We start from the raw sequence: 22,612 nt of genomic DNA, 5'->3' as shown, positions 1-22,612 counted from the left end.
TGGACATTTAGGCTCTTTCCATGATTTGGCTATTGTTGACAGTGCTGCTATGAACTTTGGGGTACATGTGCCCCTATGCCTCAGCACTCCTGTATCCCTGGGTAAATCCCTAGCAGTGCTATTGCTGGGTCATAGAGGAGTTCTATGGATAGTTTTTTGAGGAACCTCCACACTGTTTTCCAGAGCGGCTGCACCAGTTTACATTCCCACCAACAGTGTAGGGGGGTGCCCGTCTCTCCACACCCTCACCAGCATCTATAGTCTCTTGATTTGTTCATTTTGGTCACTCTGACTGGCGTGAGGTGGTTCACAGTGTGGTTTTGATTTGTGTTTCCCGATGATGAGTGATGTTGAGCATCGTTTCATGTGCCTCTGGCCATCTGGATGTCCTCTTTGGAGAAGTGTCTGTTCATGTCTTCTGCCCATTTCTTCACTGGGTTATTTGTCTTTCGGGTGTGGAGTTTGGTGAGTTCCTTATAGATTTTGGATACTATCCCTTTATCTGATATGTCATTTGCAACTGTCTTTTCCCATTCCATCGGTTGCCTATTACTTTTCTTGATTGTTTCCTTTGCAGTGCAGAAGCTTTTTATCTTGATGAGGTCCCAATAGTTCATTTTTGCTTTCATTTCCCATGCCTTTGGGGATGTGTCAAGTAGGAAATTGCTGCAGTTGAGGCCAAGGAGGCTGTTTCCTACTTTCTCTTCAAGGGTTTGGATGGTTTCCTGTCTCACATTCAGGTCCTTCCGCCATTTTAAGTTTATTTTTGTGTATGGTATAAGAGAGTGGTCTAGTTTCATTCTTCTACATGTTCTTGTCCAGTTCTCCCAGCACCACCTGCTAAGGAGGCAGTCTTTTTTTCCATTGGATACTCTCTACTGCTTTGTCAAAAATTAATTGGCCATACATTTGTGGGCCCAGTTCTGGGTTCTCTAGTCTGTTCCATTGGTCTATGTGTCTGTTTTTGTGCCATTTGCTGAGCATTCTTAAGCAAGTTGAATGCTTCTTCTCTAACAATGTTCTTATCACTGGACCAGGAGTATACTTAATTCAGTGCCATTTCTGCACACTGACGCTCCACATGTCTATGGTGATAAGCTTCCTGAAGATTTCAAAAGGTTCTTGGATATATGTTTGAGTGTATGATTCATGCAGTTTTGAATTCTGTGTGTGGGTAAATTCTTTATTTCAGACTTATGAACCACCTGCAGAACACAGCAATAGAATGTTGGCTTCTGGAGTGAGTATCTGTTTTGTTGTTGTTGTTGTTGTTGTTGTTGTTGTTTTGAGAGAGAGTGAGAAGGAGAGAATCTTAAGCAGACTCCACACTCAGTGCAGAGCCTGACACGGGACTGGATTCCACAACCCTGGGATCATGACCTGAGCTGAAATGAAGAGTCAGCCGCTCAACCGAGTGAACCACCCAGGTGCCCCTGATCTGTCTCTTTTTAAAAGATATGGTCCAGAAGGTTGATAAAAATTATATTTCCACCATTGCAAGACTAATAGAGATGAAATTTGGAGTGCCTTTTTTCCTTAGGTTCCTTAAATATCAAATTTAGGTATTTAATAAGAGGGATGGTTTTTTAAATAATTGCATTCCCGAAATACAGACTTTGGTTTTGATACATAAAAGAATAATTTTGTGGGGAGAACATTATAAATTTTGAGAAGAAATTCAAACATGTAAATTTAATCTTGATTTCATGGAATGTTTTTAAGAAATTAGAGTGTACAGATCTTGAGGGGGGGGAAAGCCTCATTACTGCCAGAGGAGACTTGGGTTGCTTTTCGTTGGTCTCTTATAACCCCCAATACTATGAATACAAGAAATAAAAAAGCATTCATTTCTATATTATATTGAACTGAAAATATCCTGCTCCCATCATGGGTCACTTGAGGTTTTATGTGTGGCTTTTATAAACATGGCTGTTTCCCAGTGTCCCTTGTTGCTTGAGAAGTATCAGGTGAGGTATTTCAAAGCAGGCAGTCCTCACTTGCAAGCAGGTACCCGTGTTTTAAAGTCGGTTGGGGAGCCAACTATACAGGAAATGCTTCCTGAATTCATAGGGACAATGAAGTTAAAGAAGTCAGGTGACTCCAGAACAAATTTTTTTCTTGAACTTTTATTTTCTAACTTTTTATTATAGAAAATGTCAAGTATACACAGAAGTAAAGAGGAGAGTATAATGAAACCCCATGTACTCAACACCCAGCCCTCAGCTTCGACAATTATCAACATTTTGCCAACTTCCACTCTTTAGCTTACAGCATGGCTGAAAAATAATTCTGGTTCACTTCTTTATAACTAAGTTTGTAGCATCATTTCCTTGAGAAAACATATCCTGAGTTCTGGCTATGTATTCCAGAGCAATCCTTTTTGGTTTTGTTGCAAGTTTCATCTATGGAATGAGGAGACAAGCTGTGGGCAAGGTGGGTCTCCATCATGGTTTTGGAAGAGTAAGGTATTAACCATGATAAAAATAAATGCTAGGTATTTTTTCACCTCTAAAATTTATTTTAATATTTACAGAAAGTACTAAGTTCATTGAAGACTGTTCTTATTGTACAGTAGTTAGCCTTTAAGAAGAGGTTTGCTGTACCCCCAGAGGATGTTGCCAAGAACACAGCGTCACATCACCAACATGTTGGTGTGTTGGTGTCCGAGGCCGCTATTGTGAACTCTGTTTCATTCTTTTGCCTCTTTTCCGTGGTCTCTACGCTGGGTTGCTATAGACTCTATCCCAGAAGAAAGAATTAGTTTCTATTTATATGTATTTTTACTCTTTCCATTTAAGAAAGTATATAGGCCTTAACATACAGATGACCACATATCAACCTTTGTCAGAACCTTTGGAAATTGATCAACACGACTATTTAAAATATGGATTTACATCCATTATCATTAATGATGAGCCTCATGCTAAGTATATATATATTGTGCCTGGAGGTGTCAGCTAAAGATAGTACAGAGCTCTCAGAAAGGAAAAATGAAAATTTTCCAAAAGGCTAATTATTTCATCTTTTTCTCTTAACTCCTATTTTTTACTTTTTATAAAAGCTGTAATATATAGAACATGATTTCTAAACAAATGGATATATTTTGGGTATATACTCAAAATTTTTTAGCTGCTAGGATGTGTGATCTGAAAAGTTTGTAGGCTACTAACTTATTGGCTTGGTAATCTATTGTCTTATAATTTTAAAACATGTTAATATGATTTAATGTTTATCATGTGTTAACATAACCAGACCTTGATTATTTCAGTGGTTCATCTGAGATCATATTATTTTTTGGTCAAATGTGAATGTTTTCTTTTACTTCTCCTGCTCTTTGCCTGTATGTTCTAAAAAGTGTTCTGTGGTCACCTGAGTTGCAGAGACGCTGCCCTGAAGAATAGGAAAACCTGAGATAAAGGCCATTTTGCCAGTTAGAGTTGTGGCTTTGGCTCTGACTCCATAGCTTCTAGTGACATGGCTGTAAAGGTGACCTTGAAGCAGGCAGTTGGAGAATGTGGATGGTATTGATGCTGGGATTTCCCTCCCCTAATGGACTTTTTTCTTCTTCTTGATGGTGTCTTTGAGCAGCACTTATTTTGAATGTTGACCATTTACTTGAGGCTGTCATTCATAGTATGAAGTCTAAATGTCCGTTGGTCTGTTTGTCTTTTATGGGTAAGATTAAATTTGTATATAAAGTTCTGTAAATTTAAGTAAACCGTTCCTGCCGTATTCTCTGTCCATAATCGGTGAGATCATGTTTTAACTGATGATTCTAGTTATAAACCATCATTACTACATCAGAAAGGGTCAAAGGGTGCCTGGATGGCTCAGTTGGTTAAGTGTCCAACTTCAGTTTAGGCCATGATCTCACAGTTAATGAGGTTGAGCCCCATGTCGGGCTCTGTGCTGATGGCTCAGAGCTCTGTGCTGATGGCTCAGAGCCTGGAGCCTGCTTCAGATTCTGTGTCTCCCTCTCTGCCCCTCCCTGTTCACTTTCTCTCTCAAAAATAAATTTAAAAACATTTTAAAAATTTTAAACAGGGTTGAAACCTGCAAAGAGAAAACCTTGTGTATGTTTCAGTTTTGGAGACAGAAGAAAAGTGATCACCTGTTTATCTACCTTCAGCAGCAGGGGCATTTGCCCTGACTCTATCCTCTTTAGCATTTGCTCCTTCCCTGATAGCCTAGGTGAAGGGAATGGTGCAGGGGAGCTGAGTGACAGGCAGCACAGCCACAGGACAGCAGATGTCAGCCGATGCAACCCTGAAGAGAGAGAGAGAGAGCCCCACTGCTTCCTCCGGCCAGAGGGCTGATGCTTGACTCTGGCCAGCACAGCATCAGGCTGACCAAGAGAGCATTGGTCTTGACCTCCTGATTGGCACTATAACTGAAAGTGAACACAACAGTAGTCCTTCCAGACTTTCTTATTTTGCAAAAGGTTAATTGCAGCTTTTAATCTTTCCAAGGATGAAATGAGTCCCTTTATAGATTGTGGTTTATACTTGCAGCCAGATGCGGCTTCTAAATCCAGGAGAGAATTGAAGAGAAACCCCTGACCTTCTACAGCCGGGATCACAGGACCAGTCTGTGGGCCAGACAGCTGCAGCCCAGCTGACTGTGGTCATTGTCCCCCAGCGTATGCACTGTCTCCGTTTCAACAGCTCCAGCCTCGGAAAGAAGCAAGGCTTGTCTGAGCCGCTTTCGTGTAGGTTGAGAACATCTCTGAGTTTTTTTAGTTGAGCTGATGAAATGGAATGAGTTGTATATCTCTTTATACCCACTTCCATGTCCCATAACAAACTAAAATTGGAGAAATATCTTACTCGGTGAGAAATTCAGGGTTGAGAATGTCAGAGGAGCTGAGCAGTAGACCGTCGGGCACTATTTGAGGAACAGGCGGAAGGCCTTGAAATTGCTGCACTGCTCTCAAAATTTGGTATCTGACTTAGCTCTGTAAATGCTATTTGCAGCTTAATCCAGGGAGTTGGTCAAGCTGAGGGGAAAAAACAGGCCCATTGAAGTATCAAAGGCAATTGGGTTTGTATTGGGAGATCACTTTTTGCAGGGACAGCCTGCCTGGTTTGGGGTCAGCAGGGCACATTAGGGGACAGAAGCAGGAGCATCATGCCTGGCCACCTCCTGGTGTGGGCCTCCCAATAGCCAGTCAGCATCCTGACTGATGTGGGTCAAGAAGTAGCCCCTTGAGTCTGTCAAGGTTTCCTTTCAAAGGTCGTAGTGTTCTGGAAGGAGCCCTGCTGAGAGGCAGGAAACCTTGGCATTAGTCACAGCACCGACCTTTCTCTGCTATAGAGAAATGGCTAATTCAGTTTCTGTCCTGAAAAGGTTTTTTTGGTCTTTAACTCTTTTTTACTCTTTAATCTTAACTCTTAAGATTCTTCCCAAGGTTACTTATTCTCTCTCTTTTTTTTAAGTTTATTTATTTATTTTGAGGGAGGGAAGGAGAGAGAATCCCAAGTAGGCTTCACCGTGTCAGTGCGGAGCCCAGTACAGGGCTTAAACTCACCAATTGTGAGATTCTGACCTGAGCCAAAACCAAGAGTCAGACGCTCAACCAACTGAGCCACCCAGGCGTGTGTTTTGACCAGCAGTCTGTCATGTAATCGAGTATGATCAACTGATTCTCTCATTCTGTGCTATTTTGTGCAATTATAACTTGGTTTTCTCCTTGGGATCGGTGACCAAGCCTTCTACTTCAGAGTAACTTCTGCTGCTCTCTGCACTTGGTAGGATCTCAGCTCCTTCCCTTGTGTCTCTCCACTTATGCAACTAGAACAATACTTAACAGGCTGTGACGGGCACACTAGCCTGTCCTATTTACTTGTGCTTTACATACAGGTTTCATTTAATCCTCTTGGGCACCCTCTGAATTAGGCTACATTCATGTATTCAGTCAACAAACAGTCATTGCAACTCTGATTGTCTTGGGGGTATTTGTACTCAAGTAGACCAGGCAGTTAACAGATACAGTGATAGGAGGGAAGTAATAGAGAACTAACCCTAGGTGACCACAGAGGCTCCCTGGCTGAAGTCTCACCTTTGTCATGACCTGGGGGGTGACCAGCCAGACAGAAGGTGGGCCATGCCATGGAGGGGAGGTAGGAGCCTGGGCCTCACAGTCAGGTAGACTTGGCTTAAGTTCTGGATTTGCCACCCTCTGGGCCACTTGGGGGTTTTTGTTGGTTTTTTGTTTTTTGTTTTTTAAACCACTTTTTATGCAAATCACGTAACCTTTCTCATCATTTTCCTCACTTGTAAAACCTTAGGTAATCGGCAGAAGTAGATAATGTCCCTGAAGTGCCTGGATCATAATATGAGCTCAAATGTCAGCTATTATTACAAATATTAATATTAGTATCTTAAAACCTTATGTGTAAAATTTGTTCTCTTTATTCATATATGCAAATTATACTTGAATAAAGTGCTGTTAGCATGGAGAAGTTCATTACAGCTGGAGCAGAGGGGGAGGCAGGAAGCTGGGAAATAAGCCACGTTAGACCCTCTTGCTGGGGAGAAAACAGGGGGTAAGCATCACCCAGCTTGGCAGTTAGCAAGTGGGGAGGCAGGATTGGAACACGGGTGTGTCAGACTCCGCAGTTCTGCTCATGTTTGTGGGTGGGTTTCAGGGCATGTGTTTTGATCAGCAGTCTGGTCAAGTATGATCAAGGGTCGGGCCTCACGTAAGCTAACGATGGTCTACAACAGACCATCAAACTCAAATCACGCGGTTGAAATCCTGGTTTGTGGGTTGTATTTTTTTGTTGGCAGCCATGGGCTTTAGCCTCTCGTAGCTCCGTAACACGAAGAAAAGGAAAAGGTAGTGCAGGGAGAAGGCAATGCGAAGATAAGAAGGGAAGGAAGAGCGACGACGGGAGCCTTTGTGTTTGGAGCGCGGCCACCTGTGGTTCCGAAAGGGGCAGGTAGGGTGGAGGAGGGTCAAGCCAGCCCTGAGCCAGCGGTAGGGAGCTCGGAGCCCCTTGGACCTTTCCCAAGGAAAAGTTCTCTTCCCAGGCCTCCCCCTGCCTCCCAGCGCTGTGTCCTCCCGTGGGACAGGTGTACGACTTGAAACTCTCTTTTCTCCTCCGCGCGCCTTTAAGTCAGGCTGTCCTAGTATTTCCGCAGTTTGGCAAGCGGCAGAGGGTGGCCTGTTAGCTGTCGGGGCAGTCAGCAAAGGCCAACCACATGTCATCTCAGAGCCACGGCCGTGCTGGGGGCACGCGAGGCCTATGAGAACTCCAGAGGGCTGGCTCTCTGGCTTGGGTAGGAGCGCAGGCTGCTGGGTTCAGAGCATGGCTTTGTGGCTAAAAACCAATCCCTGAAGCACTGTGGAAATGACTTCTCTTGTTAACCAGCTACGAGTACGCACAGAGGGCATCACACAGGCTGTGTACCTCAAGTAGCCTCTCTTCCAGGTAGATGTACACTCAGAGTGAAATAATGAAAGAAGAGCAGTTCCTGTTGGGGACCATATGGCTAAATGGCTTATAAAGACACTGATAGCAGGTAGCTCTTTTAATCTCATTCCCTGACCCTAAGAAAGTCTTAAGCACCAGCCCTTCCATTTCCCCCATCCCCCCACCCCCCACCTATGGATTCTTCTCAGTTTTAGTAGCCCTGCAAGTAAATACAACCTGGCCTTTCAGCATGGCTCTGAAGTAGCCCAGAAAAACAGGATCTGCATCAAGTTCTTTATTAATCTCTTTGCCTTTAGAACTTTAGGCCTAGTAAGCCTGTTTATGTAAGAAAGTATTTTCTGCAACCAAGTTGATAATAAGAAGATGGTGGATTGTATGCAGGGGATCTTTAGTGAAAATGTTGTTTGAAACCTTTTAGATAAACATTGTTTAAAAACACAAATGTAGGGGCGCCTGGGTGGCTCAGTGGGTTAAGCGTCCGGCTTCAGCTCAGGTCATGATCTCATGGTTCGTGGGTTCAAGCCCCGCATCGGGTTCTGTGCTGACAGCTAGCTCAGAGCCTGGAGCCTGTCTTCAGATTCTGTGTCTCCCTCTCTCTCTGACCCTCCCTGCTCACGCTGTGTCTGTCTCTTAAAAATAAATAAAACATTAAAAAATATTTAAAAAAATAAAAATAAAAAATAAAATAAAAGACAAATGTATTTATAGAAAATGCCTACTTTTTATAGTCTACATGAACCAGATAGACCATATTCTGGGTCAGAAGAACTTAACAAATTTAGGGATGCGTGCGTAGCTCAGACAGTTGGGCATCTGACTCTTGATTTCGGCTCAGGTCATGATCTTACGGTTCATGGGTTTGAGCCCCATGTTGGGCTCTGTGCTGGACTTGGAGCCTACTTGGGATTCTCTCCCCCTCTCTCTGCCCCTCCCCCATTTGTGCTCAATCTCTCTCAAAATAAATAAATTAACATAAAAAAACTTAACAAATTTAAAAGAACTGAAATTGTACAAAGCATGTTCTCTGACCATCATGGAATTAAACTAAAAACTAGAAACAGAAAGATATCTGGAAAATTTCCAGATAACTTGGAAATTAAACAGCATACTTCTAATTAGCCTGTTGGTCCAAAGATAGTCATAAGGGAAAATAAAAAATATTTAATCAAATGAAATTGAAAATACCTATCAAAAATTATAGCTGGCACATATAGAAGGAAATTAATAGCATTAAATGCTTATTTTAGAAGTACAAATTACCAATATTAGGACAGAAAGAAAGGATATCACTAGACTCTACAGATTTAAAAGCATAATAGAGAAATATTACAAACAACATTATACCCAGAAGTTGGACAACTTCTATGAAATTCCTTATAATCCACAAACTACCAAACTACCAAAGCTCACTCAAGAAGAAATGGATAGCCTGAATAGTCCAGTAGCAATTAAAGAAATTGAATTCATAGTTTAAAACCTTTCTATGAAGAAAACTTCAGGTTCATACAGCTTCCTTGGCAAATTGACTAAACCTTTAAGGAAGAAATATTTTACACAAACTCTTCCAGGAGATAAGAGAAGGAACACTTCCCAACTCTATTTATGAGGCTAGCTAGTATTGAAAGATATTGCAAGAAAACAATAAACCAATTTCCCTTATGAACTTAGAGGGACGGTTGAATAAAATATTAGCAAGCCAAATTCTGCAGTGTATAAAAAGAATAACAATACTGCTTTGCTGGTAAACTGGCTCTCTGGGAGAAGGGGAAACCCTCTTCGTACTGTTCACTGGTTTCCATGGTGTAAAAACCCCCGCCCTGGCTAAGTGTGAGCTAACAGTGTGAGGTCACTGATCGTGGAGTCAGGAAGAGATGTGTGGAGGTAACTCTCGTGAGCTGGTGCGATCCACCTCCAGCACATCGTGACCAATACATCGTTTTCCCGAGAATGCAAGACTGGCTCCACATTCAGAAATCGATGAATGTTCTTCACCATAATAACAGACTAAGGAAAAAGACAAAGACAAACAAACAAAGGAAAAAACTGTGAACCAAAAAATGTACTTAGTTCTGTACTTAGCAAAATAAAACTACCCAGACTGATACTCTTCACAGTACAGTCCATTTCAGGCCCCGCTGTGCTCTATGTCGCCTGTCCCCGTTTTCATTTCCTTGCTCTGATCATTGCAGCACCTCGATTACGCCTGCTTCCTGTGGCCACTGCTTGCTTATTCAACGTTTTTAATAGGTGAAGTCGCATGTTAGGAGGAGGAAGAAATACTCCTAATACATGCCACACACACAAAAATACACCCTACTGAGATCTATAAAACTATAGAATTGGCTCATAAGTTTTGCACATCCACCCCATGATGAAGTATGTTTGTTTGTCTGTTTTTAACTTACATTCAGGGAACTCTTTGTCATGACCTTTTTATAGTTACCCCCGCAGGGTGGACATGGTGAAATGAAGACCTGATTCTCTGCTGGTTTGAGAGCAGCCTTGGGTCAAAAATCTTGTCCCTTTTAACGTATTTGTATCAGCTCTTGACAAATTACTTGGCACAGGGAGAGACTCAGTGCATGTTTCGATGAATGGATAAATGAGTAACAGAGAATTCTGAGGAGTCCTCATTTGCAGAGGCTCTCTGGTCAGGACTTCAGTGTGAGACTCAAGGACTCACCGTGGAAATGGCCCTTCTTTGAAAAGAATGACAGTCCCAACTGCAGTGTGATATTCGGGACCTCTCTGCTTGTTTCAAAAACATTTATAAGATGAGGGGAGTGGAAGATAATCTATTCAAATTCCCTAGAGACCTTCTTTTTTTTTCTTTATGTTTATTTTTGAGAGTGGGGGGCGGGAGAGAGAGATACAGAGCATGAGCAGTGGAGGGACAGAGAGAGAGAGGGAGACTCAGAATCCGAAGCAGGCTTCAGGCTCTGAGCTGTCAGCACAGAGCCCAATGCGGGGCTCGAACTCGTGGACCAGGAGATCATGACCTGAGCTGCAATAGGGCACTTAACTGACTGAACCACCCAGGCACCCGGAGAACTTCTTTTAAGGAGATCTGGGCCACTGTATCATCTGAAAAAGTACTGTGGGACAGGTATGATGAATATTGATCACAGCTATAAGGAGGAGCTTTAGCGTAATTTTATGGTGTGTTAGGCCTTTGTGTGTTGTCCATACACTTTAATGTGTGTGCTCTTTTTGAAGATCAGTGCATAAGTATATTTATGTTGATTGAGGGGGGACCCGAGGCACTGTTTTACTCATTGAAGATACTATATATCTTTGGATTTTGATATACAGTTGATCAGATATATAATATTCAATGCCTAGTCCCTGATCATCTGCCTTACTGTGTGATTTCAGGGAGCCGGAAATGGAGCGGTAGGTGTTCTCTCAGTCCTGGGATGCTGGCATGAGTTAATATGATCTCTGACATTCTCAGGCGAGCTGAGAAGAGAATGAGCATGGCTAATTTAAGAAGGCCAGACCGGGTGGGATTATTCGCCCCCAGAGGAGGTCAGGCTGAGAGACTTGCTCTATTTACCTGAATAACACTTTTGAGTTTCCTGATTTGCTTGTTAGCCTTTAAAAAAAAAGAAAGAAAAGAACCTTCTATTCAGAGAAATGGACATTATCATTCTCCCCCAAATCCAGATTTTTAGTTATCAGAAACATGCTAACTTTTGCCTCCACCCTAATTATCTTTCAGGCTGAGCACTTGTCTTAGCAACCTCTGGTCACCAGTGAATAGAGACTGGAGCCATCGTTGGGTTTGGTTTCAGTGTCCCGGATCCCTCAATGGTCTTCATTTTCATAGCCAATCGGATTTGTCCTCTAATTTTACTAACGGGAGTTTTTCTCCGTCAGGGATGGATGAATGAGATTTACAACTATGATCCAGAAACGTACCACGCGACTTTGACCCATTCAGTCTTTGTTCGACTTGAGGGTGGGACCTTAAGACTTTCAAAGCCCAATAAAAATATATCCAGGAGGGCGAGCTACAATGAAACAAAGCCAGAGGTTACCTACATCAGCCAGAAAATCTACGACCTTTCAGACAGCAAGGTGAGCCCAGCTAACTTGGGGAACGTAAATGAAAGGAAAGCATTTGGAATCTTGGTTGCTTTACTGCATTTTTTGTCCCCTCAAAAAAGGAAAAGGGTGTTGTGTGTGTGTGTGTGTGTGTGTGTGTGTGTGTGTGTGCGCGCGCGCGCGTGTGTGCAGGTGCATGTGCTTAAAGTGTTAGTATAATTTAGGGTAGTACCTTTCATGCAGATCAGCCAAGCATCTTTTGAAATGCAGATTCTACTTCAGTGGCTCTGAATGGGGGGCCTGAGAGTCTGCATTTGTGTGAGTTCCTACCTGATAGTCTTGCTGCTGGTCCGTGGACCACACTTCGAGGAACTAAGGCACAGCACACTCATCTATTTTGAGAATTATTTTTTTCTGTCAAACAAAAAGCTATGTGTAGCAGTGTAGGGTAATAACTATTGTAAATGTGAAAATTATGGGTATGTAAAATAACTACATTTTGATAAGTGTTATATGCTTCTGTTTTTAGAAACATAAATCATTTGTTATTCCAAAAAGCTATAGGATCTCTGTTGTTATAACTCATGTCAGAGATCTTTAAGTTTACTCCAAAGGCAGAGGTACTTAAAATAGTTTCTGTATAAATTCACTCTGGAGGCTCATAAATTTGAGCTTCCCATCTAGATCTAGTTTGATAAATTCATTTTTTTTTTCCAGTTTGAGGTTGGCCCAGGGTTATTAAACTCAGTTGATTGTCAAACTCAGTTGATGATAATCTACTGAATACACTTTACCTAAAAATTATACATATCTGTAACTCTTCCAGAATTCTTAAACATCTACTTCTGAATGAGCTTGAAGAATAGCATGTCACTTCTAAACATTTATCCGAGTTTCTCTTTTTAAAGATTTTATTTTTAAGCAGTTCCCACACCCAACGTGGGGCTCGAACCCGAACCCCTAGATCAAGAGTCACACACTCCCCAAACCAGCCAAGCACCCCAAATTTATCCTAGTTTTTATAGTCATGTTGTAGACAGGGTGATAATTACTTCACATTCATTTCAGTCCAAAGGGCTATAAAGTTTGCATTCGTGTTCTGCATAATACTAATGCACAATGTGGCCAACTCTTCATTTCGAGTGTAAATCATCATTTCCCTTTCATTCTAGATTTATCTTGTACCTAAAAGTTTGGCTCGAAAGCGAATTTGGAATAAAAAGTACCCCATTTGTATCGAGCTTGGTCGACAAGATGACTTTATGTCTAAGGCCCAGACTGATAAAGAGACTACTGAAGACAAGCCACCAGCCGAGAGAGAGCTGGGCGGCGAGGACCCTAAGAAGCCACCCCATCCTCAGGAGGGAACAAGATCTGGCCAGCGAGATCAGATACTGTATCTCTTTGGGAGAACTGGCCGAGAGAAAGAGGAGTGGTTTAGGCGATTTATTCTGGCATCTAAACTGAAGTCGGAGATCAAGAAGCCACCAGGAGTCTCTGGAAGTAAACCAGGTAATGACATGTGTGCTAAATGCTTACGTATGTTTAAAGAGTCTGAAGGAGAACAGAGAGAGATTCCCAGGGAGGAAGGAAGGAAGCCCACCCTGAACTGATGATCGTCTAAGGAGTGTTCTCACGAATCATTTACCTTGTAGTCTGATCACTACAACCCTTGGCACCGAATCATTTAATCAACCAGGGATGGACCGACTTGCAGATATATGGGTTTTTGCCTCTTCTGGTTCCTTAGGATTATATTTATTTTTACATACTGTGACTCCTCTGAGAGAAGAAACGTCAGGAGGACAATAGGTTCTCTGTTGTCCTAGTTGTGACCCTAGTTGTGACAAGGGGGTGGGTGAGTCAGGGCAGTATTTCAAGCTAGAGCTCTTAGGCTCCTGACTCTGAACATGGTCTCCCAAGCCTAAGATCACCATAGAAATGCAGAGTCCTCTGGCCTCCTGACACACATTGGTACTGATGACCTGTCCCTCTGCCCCATGGACCCCACTTGGACCTTTGCTGAACCTCTCAGTGTTCTCCAGGCCTATGGGGCCCTGTCCTTGCTTTTTGCATATGCTGTTCCCTCTAACTGGAACGCTCTTCCCCCACCTGCACCAGGAAAATGCCAACTGCTTCTTCAAAAGGCAACCTGGAGGGCACTGCCCGTGAAAGTCAGCCCTGGGGCTGGCTCTCTGGGGCAGAGGTCATCACCCTCTTCTTTCTGCCCTGGAAGCCCTTCAGCCAGGCTTCAGTTATGCTGATTTATTTGCCCAGGTGCCCAGATTCAAGGGCAGGGATTATGTCTCGTTCTTTTAATGTGGAATTGGCCCAGAGAAAGTACTTGATGAAAACCTTCGTTGAATGAAAGATGGCAGGTCTGGAATTGCCCTGAGCCACGGATGAGCGCTTAGCTTTCTGCCCGCTTTCCATTTGTCCCTCGGGGGATGTCAGTTCCGTGTTTGTCCCTAAGTGATAACCAGGGGGTAAAAAGGAGAAAGGTACTTACCAGGCGGACTTCATGACTTTCAGTTCCGAATTCTCTTGGAGAAGAATAAAAACTGTTCTAAAACATTATTATTAGAGTGGAAGGTATTTCTCAGGGTAGGAAATACCCTTATAAATACTTAAATTTTTAAACAGTCGTTTGTTAGCATTTTGGCTGGTTTTCAGCCTTACCCAGTGAAATCGGTTCGACTTCTGTTTAGTCTGTCATCACTTTCTTCGCTGGTGTTAACAGCCGTCACTTCTTTGCTGCAGGGGTTTTGCCCTCACACAGCAGACACAGCAGCCCCTCGGGCCACCTGAGCCACAGCCGCAGCAGCAGCAAGGGCAGCGCGGACGAGCTCCTGTCCCAGCCGAAGCAGAAGGAGCTGGTGGGCAGCGTGCGGCAGAAGATGCTCCTGGACTACAGCGTGTACATGGCCCGGTGTGTCCCCCAGGAAAACCGGAGCCCCCAGAGGAGCCCCGTGCAGAGTGCGGAGAGCAGCCCCACGGCTGGGAAGAAGGTAAAGCTGGCTGCCTGAGCCGTGGCTTTTCTGCTTTTCTACTCAAACTCATTTTTACCTGCGTAAGCACTCTGAGCGCTTCAGGTACCAGGCCCAGCTCTAGGCACCGGGGACGTGGGAGCGAACAAGACAGATGAGGGCCTTGCCCTCAGGTTGCTGGCACTCTAGCTAGTCGGGTAGACAGCAAGTAACATCTGGTGGTGGCAAGAATGAGTGTAAAGCCAAGTATGGGAAGATGGAAAATGGCCAGACTGCTCTTTTTTTAACATCTTTATTTTTGAGAGACAGAGAGAGACAGTGGGAGCAGGGGAGGGTCAGAGAGAGAGGGAGACACAGAATTCGAAGCAGGCTTCAGGCTCTGAGCTGTCAGCACAGAGCCTGATGCGGGGCTAGAACCCACGAATCGTGAGATCATGACCTGAATCGAAGCCGGATGCTTAACAGACTGAGCCACCCAGGTGCCCCTTTTTAAAAAAAATTTTTTTTATGTCTTTTAAGACTGCTTTTTTAGAGCGGTGGTCAAGGAGGGCCTCCTTGAGGAGGTGACATTTGGTCAGAGACCTGACGGAAGTGAGGAAGTGAGACATGGGATCTGTGTGGGAGTGGCATTCCAGAGGAGAGGCCAGCGGGTGCCGAGGCCGAGGCCCGGGGAGGCGTGTGGTTGGCATATTCACGGAACTGCCATGAGGCCAGCAAGGCGACAGAGAGGCAGGGCCTCGTGGGATCAGTTCTAAGGAGGTGGGACGCACTGGGAGGGTTTTGAGCAGGGCGTAATGTTGATCTATTTACAGTTAGAAGCGGCTGTTCATGGGAGGTGGGTGGTAGGAGGAGAGTGGGTGAGGAGCAGCTCCGGCGGCAGAGAGTGGGGCTGCGGAGGGCAGAACCGCTGGAGCAGGGAGGCGTGATGCGGGGCAGCTGGCTGGGTGTGCTGGTGCCCCAGGGATGGGGCGTGACGGAACTGGACGGGCCAAAGATCACTCCTACCCTTTGACCTGAGCAACTGGGCAGTCAGCGGGCGTCCTCAGAGTCGTGAGCGATAGAGGTCTAATTCTCAGTCACCTTTGTAGTCTCAAATTCTGACGCACCAGCTGCATCCTGTGCTTTTGAAGATTCACCGCGGGCGTTGCTCCCACAGTGTAACAAGCTGGACATTGACTCGAGGTCATCTGCGATAAGATAAAGAATATAAGCCGCCATACGCCTGGCCCTTGAGGCACATCCATAGAAGGACCCTGATCCCTTATAGTCTCCATCTCCATTTTGTAGATGGAGAAACAGGCTCACCTGAGTTAAGTGGCTTAATTCACAGTTGCTAGGTGACAGCATGTACAGAGCCTGGCCTGAGGCCCCTGGCCTTCTGCTGCCACAGCTGCCATTTTGCTGGCCATTCTGGAAGTGCGCAGGACCCGGGGCCTCCTGCCACAGCTCCGCTTGGGCCGAAGCGCCGCCTCTGCCTGTGGCCCACGAAGCCTGTTTTTCTCATGCTCAGTAACTTGCTAACGTGGGTGACCTCTTGCAGTGACTGTATTTCTGTTCTTAACGGGAAGCACGTGGTGCTGCCTTCTTGTGCTGTTAGCCAGTCATGAGTTTTCATTCATTTCATGGATCCTCTGCCGTGTGGAGGAGGCTCCCAAACCCCCACTCAGCTGGCTGCCAGCCAAAAACCAGCCCTGTGCCCCTGCTGGCCTCTCACCCTCCGCCTCTGCCCTCTGCCCTAAGCGACCAGCTAGGGTGGGAAGCCGACGTTCCTCTAGGCCAGAGTTGGGTAATAGAAAATGATTCTAGCAATGTCCTGTTTTCTACCAGTGAGTGAATCCCCCAACCCCAAATCCCTTTTCTCCCCGTGTTATCGCTGTCTGCGCTGTCTTCAGACTCAGGGGAATCAGGAAGGTAATTGTATTCTAATATAAGAAAAGTATATAGTGAAATTCTTGCTTTTTAAAAGAGTTCCTTAAATTTAAAACAGAAACAAAAACAGGCGCCTGGGCAGCTTAGTCAGTTAAGCATCTGACTCTTGATCATCTCAGGTCATGATTTCATGGTCGCTAGATCAAGCCCCGTGGCAGACTCTACACTGACACATGGAGCCTGCTTGGAATTCTCTCTCCACCCCTTCCCTCCCCCGCTCCTCCCCCTGCTGGTACACACACATGAGTGCGCTCGCTTGCTCGCTCGCTCTCTCAAAAACAAAACAAACATGTTTTAGAACACGTTCCTCAGTGTGTGTTACATGTGGCATGTCCCCACCAGGGTCTGCAGAAGCCCCAGGAGGGGCTGGGCGGCCCTGATGTCTCACAGCCCAGCCCCTTGCCCCAGCATCGCTGTCCCTGGGGGATTCTCTAGTGCAAACCTCTTTTCTGAGTATTTGGCATTTACCTCTTTAAGCATCAAAACATGGTTTACCTCTTCTAAGTCTGATGAAAATCTTTAAAAACCACATTGCATTTCCTGGCCCCCTTAGGCAGAGCAGGCAGGGGTGATTTAATCTTGATCATTTAAGAACTTAACAAACAGAAACCCCAGCTTGTCGTCATGCAGGCCTGCTGAGGTCGGAGGCCGCTCTCCCCCGTCGGAACCATCCGGGCTGCGGGTTCTGCAGCCCTTTATCTCCATTGTCAGTTGACTGCTTGCTGTTCGTATGGTCCTTCTAGATGTTTTTCCTTGAGTGCTTAGCCCCACCTCCCACCCCCACACTCAATGCAGTGACTCTGGTCTGCGTGGGCTGGGAAACCAGCGAGGCAGACTTGTGTAAATGGGATGGCTGTCCTTTTGAAGAAGGCGCGTGAGGTCTGGTGCTGGGCTCCTGCGTCCACCTGGCCTGCCTGAAGCGTGTGGCGGCCTGACACGCCGACCATTTGTTCTCTTTACTTACCGACTTGTACTTTGACTAAGCTGGTCAGTGAAGGCTTCTCTCTGTTCCATACAGTGTCAGCCGAGGAGGCTGGACTGGGGGCCGGAGGAGCTGCTCCCAGGATGCCTCACTCCCACGGCCGGTGTGCAGATGCTGGGAGCTGGCTGGGGGCTCACTTCTCCACGTGGCCTGGTGACTGGGTTCCGAGGGCAGGTCTCCCTAGAGAAAGAGCCAAGCGGACACCGTATCACCTTGTATGACCTAGTCTTGGAAGTAAAATAACATTACTTCTATCATGTTCTCTTAGAATAGTCAGCACCCCTGCCCAGCTTCAAGGATGGGGGTATAGATTGTACTTCTTGCTGAAGAAGAGCATGTGGGATGAGAAATATCATTGTGTCATTTCTGGAAAGGAAGATCTGCTGTAGCTTCCTAGGCTACTTTTATTACTTTTCATGTTTTCCTTTAATTAAGTCAGTGGAAGTAGTTCTTAACCAGTTTTTTTTTTCTTATTAACTTAGCAGTATGAGCAAATGAGGATCTTTTCACTCCATTTTTAATGTGTGTGTGTGTGTGTGTGTATGTATACACACCTGTGAAACATTGACAGGATTCCAGAGATCAAAGCTGTGTAGAGACCTACTCAGAAAAGGGCCATCACCCCCACCCTGTTTCTTCCGTTCCTCCCTTCCCACTCACCCACTCACCCCTGCCGTAGCCACTCTCCTTGGTCTCTAGTTTATCCTTTCTGGTTTTATTGCCCCTTCTGTCTTAATCAAATATGTCTTAGCATTTTTGGATACTCTTTTGTACCTTACTTTTTTCACTTACCAGTACATTCTGGAAATCACTCCACATCAGTCCACAGATGTCTGTCCCTCCTCTTGTTAAAGCACTTACTCCATTGTACAAATGTTTCATAGTATATATGCATTCTCTCTTCTATAGGGACCTATATAGGTTGTTTCCAGTCTTTTGCAATTACAAACAATGTAATTGTGTTGTTGGTAAAATCTTAGAAGTGAGATTGCTAGATCAGAAGGTAAAATGAACACGTAGTTTCGTTACGTATTACCAGATCCCTTCCATAAGCATTGCACCAATGTTCGTTCCCACCATTCCTGAATGCCTTTTCCCCCACAGTCTTGCCAAATATGGACCTTTTGGATGTGGTGATTAGTGTTATTCTTCCTGCCAAAGACTGGCCAGGTTATTTCTTAGGGTCCACTGCCTCTGACATAATAAGTCCAAGAGAAACTCAAAGGGCTCAGAGACAAAAGGAACCTTTGACATTTTTTCAAGGTACACTGTCACGTTGTCTGTGTCAGCCACCGGCCAGAACTTACCCAGGGTAGCAGGTTCCCCTCCTCTTTCATAGAGGGAACTGGAACACAGCTCCAGCCTTTGCTTCAACCTCTCCTCTCCCCGCTGTCGCCCTGCTGCGGCCCCTTGTAGGCCATGGTCAGAGCATCTCTTCCCTGAGGGCTCCAAGTGTAATGGCAGCTTCCACCCACTGGGCCTCCTTTCTCACGTTCACCTAGTGCCAAACTAGGTCAGGAGGTGAATGAGGCCACTGGTGCTCCGGAGCCAAACTCGTGTTACAAACACCCAGGATATGATTAGTAAATTAAGACTAGGTTCGTATTGAACAGTGCTAACACAGTGCAGTCGTGTTGTAATTATTCTTACAATAATTAAAAACATATTCAGGGGATTCTGCATATTGAAACCACTTCGGAGATCATTTGAATTATAAAATCACTCTTTTCAAGGAAGGGCCTGGTTCTCCACCTGGGTCGTGGTTAGTGACCGGTCACTGAGCCCAGACTGGCCCTCGTGACTGCTTTGTCTCACGGCCACAGGCTGTGCGAGCCTCTGAAGTCTCCACACCCGCGAGGTGTTGGCGCCGTTTTCTCACTGCTCAGGCAGTGCGACCTCTGGAATGGCCGGGACGCCGCGAGGCGGGCTGAGGAGACCAGAGCCTCACTGTCTCGTCAAGGCGGTGTGCTCGGGTGAGGAGGAGATTTAAATCGTAATTCATGAAACAAGAACATAAGGAAACTCTCTTACTAAAAATGTCTCCAGGGGGCCTAGCACTACCCCTCGCGTGGTCACCCCAGGAAGGGAGACCGCCTGGGCCGCCTGCAGGTTTGCTCAGGGAGGCCGCTCGTTCTGTGTGCCCCAAGCGGCCTGCCCGGGCGCCAGGACCGTCGGTGGGGCCGCGGTGTCCTGCCCCCCGGGAGCAAGGCTCGGGTACTCGGACCGCGTCACGCACTTGCATGCTCGCTATCCAGGGAAGAGCCTCGGTGTTCAGAGACAGTGTAGGCCTCTCAGGTCTGGAGTGTCCCGTCTTCATTATCACTGCTTGTACTGATTATCTTGTTACCTGTAAACTGGATCACAAGATACTGCTCCCTGCTTGCTGTTGTCAGGAGATGAGAACCCTAAAAAGCAAATAGGAATCAAACAGAAACCAGGAAGTCATGATTGGCAGAGTGGTTTTCCGAAACTTCCCCTTTCTCTGCTCCAAGACAGCTTTTCAGACATTTAGGAGTGGAATTGAAAAGTGCTCCTAACACAATGAGTTTAAAAAACCAAAACATGGAACCATATAGCTAATGTAAAATAAACTCTAGGGGCGCCTGGGTGGCTCAGTTGGTTAAGCGTCTGACTGGCTCACGTCATGGTCTCCCAGTTCGTGGGTTCGAGACCCGTGTCGGGCTCTGTGCTGACCGCTCAGGGTCTGGAGCCTGTTTCAAAGTCTGTGTCTCCCTTGCTCTCCACCCCTCCCCTGCTTATGCTCTATCTCTCATCCCTCTCAAAAATAAACATTAAAACAAATTTTTGTAAATAAATAAATACATTTTAGAAAGGATATAGAAAAAAGTGCCAAGACAGTTCAGGGAGAGGGGAGAGGGAAAGAATAGTCTTTTCAACAAATGGTGCTGGAACAAATGGTATCCACGTGGCAAAAGGATGAAGTTCCCTACCTCACACCACACACAGAAATTAACTCAAAAGGATCATAGACTGCAATGTAAGAGCTAAAACTATAAAACTCTTAGAAGAAAACATAAGCCTAAATCTCTGTGGCTTGGAGTCACGTAAAACTTTTTTAGATAGGACACCAAAAGTACATGCAACCAAAAAATTTTGTAAAAAGATAAATTAGAGGTGCCTGAGTGGCTCAGTCAGTTGAGCGTCCATCTCTTGATTTTGGTTCAGATCATAACTCCAGGGTCATGGGATCAAGCCCCATCAAGCTCTGAGTGTGGATTCTGCTTAAGAGTCCTTCTTTCTTCCTCTGCCTATCTCTCCCCAGCTTACGCTCTCTCTCTCTCTCTCTCAAAAAAAAGTAAATAAATAAATAAATTAGATTTCATCAAAATTAAAAACTTGTGCTGCAAATAGTACCATCAAGAAAGTGAAAAGACAACTAACAGAATGGAGAAAGTGTCTGCAAATCATGTATCTGGTATTCTAGTACCTAGAATAAAGGACTTTTACTACTGAATAGTAAAAAGGGGAATGACTCAGTCGGTCCAACTTTGGCTCAGGTCATGATCTCAGGTTTTGTGAGTTCAAGCCCCACATCGGGCTCTGTGCTGCCAGCTCAGAGCCTGGAGCCTGCTTTGGATTCTGTGTTTTCCTCTCTCTCTGCCCCTCCCCTGCTCATGTTCAGTCTCCTCATAAATAAATAAACATTTAAAAGGTAAAAAATAAAATAAAAAATAAAGTATATCCCAAGAGCTTCTCAGACACTCATGATAGCCTCCTTGAGCTTCAGGCTGTCGGACTCTCCAGACTTTTTTGGAAGTCATTTTGAGAAAGTTAGCCAATCTAAACATATGTATACAGTTGAAATGGTGAAATGAATATTCTTCTCACATTCCTTCCTGTAGGCAGAGAGCAATGTTCGGAAACATGCATATTTCTTCTTTAAGCTCTTAAATTTTTATGACCTTTATTGGAAATGAATTCTTTCTAGTAGCCCAGTGAAGCCAGATTTTGTTCATAAAACTGCTCCGATGCATCGTCAGTGTTCTGCCGCTCCTGGATTTTTCTTTGTTCCCAACAGGTCTGTGGAGAGAGAAGTCTGTAGAAGGAACTGTTGAAAAGAAAAAAAAAAACCAACCTGCTTGTCAGTTATTTCAGAAATTTGTTTCCACATCATATGCCTTTGTCTTGGAACATAAGTTGTGAAATGGGCTTTGTTTCTTGCTCTTTTGTGCAACCCTGTTTGCTGTGAATAGGGCTGTAAGGAAAGGTTAATAACGGTTAGACTCCCCCACTCGAGACGGGAAAGTAACCAATCCTCTTACGTTGCCCACAAATCTTAAGCAAGACACGCGCTGCCCTGTGTGGGCACAACTTGGCAATGCCTGAATGCCCCGGGAAGGAGGACATTGTCCTTGGTTGGGTGTTTACTTGGAAGTCTGTGTGGATAATCTGATGAGACTCAAAGACCATAACCTCAGAGAAGCTGGACTGTATCCCCTTTGGGGTGGGCACAGATATTCAGGCAGAGAGCATGGTGATTCCCAAACCATGTCACACGTGTGGGATGGCTGAGCGCTCAGTGATCACAGGCTTCTGCTCCTGCATCCAGAACCTAGAGGCAGAAATGTGTGGTTAGGGGCGCCTGGCTGGTTCAGCCGGTGGAGCGTGTGACTCTTGATTTCTGGGTTGTGAGTTCAAGCTCCACGTTGGGAACAAAGATTACGTGAGATCTTAAACAAACAAAAAAAAAAAAATCATGGCTAATAACAAAAGATATTACAGCACTGAAAAGCACAGAGATACTGTTCAGCCATTGAAATGTTGGAATGACCAACGTGTTAATTTTTAAACAAGAGTTTAATTGTTTTTTAAGTTTATTTATTTTGAGAGAGAGAGAATGTGTGTGTGCAGGAGAGGGGAAGAGAGAGAGCCAATGTCAGTGCAGAGCCCGATATGGGGCTCAGTCCCACAAACTGTGGGATCACGACCTGAGCCGAAAACAAGAGTTAGACACTCAACCAACAGAGCCACCCCAGTGCCCACAGAGTTTAGTTTTTTTTTAATGAGACCCACCAACATTTATAAAGGACACCCATGAAAACACCCAGATTTAAAGGACCCCTAGAACACAAAATGTCCCCTTATAGACCCTATAGACATTAGATTTAAAACTACAAGCAAACTCCCAGACCCCCAAAGAGAGAGACACATCTGCTCTGACAAGATTAGTGGACAGGTGGGCGCTGCTCTGTCCACTAGGCCCTGCACAC

General features: G+C 45.0%; 1 protein-coding gene across 3 annotated transcripts in view; it reads left to right on the top strand.

Moving 5' to 3' along the window:
* TEX2 (testis expressed 2) overlaps positions 1-22,612 on the top strand; it is a 118,806-nt gene that overhangs the window by 66,241 nt on the left and 29,953 nt on the right. For all 3 annotated transcript variants that reach the window (XM_029929048.1, XM_029929049.1, XM_029929047.1), the window contains 3 exons: positions 11,316-11,516; positions 12,656-12,995; positions 14,244-14,491. In XM_029929048.1, coding sequence (XP_029784908.1) covers positions 11,316-11,516; positions 12,656-12,995; positions 14,244-14,491 — 789 coding nt within the window. The remainder of the gene's footprint in view (positions 1-11,315; positions 11,517-12,655; positions 12,996-14,243; positions 14,492-22,612) is intronic.

The sequence above is a fragment of the Suricata suricatta genome, chromosome 17 (genome assembly GCF_006229205.1).
Source record: "Suricata suricatta isolate VVHF042 chromosome 17, meerkat_22Aug2017_6uvM2_HiC, whole genome shotgun sequence".
Taxonomy (NCBI): Eukaryota; Metazoa; Chordata; class Mammalia; order Carnivora; family Herpestidae; genus Suricata; species Suricata suricatta.
The sequence above is the reverse complement of the archived record's forward strand: the minus strand, read 5'-3'. Positions and strand labels throughout refer to the sequence as shown.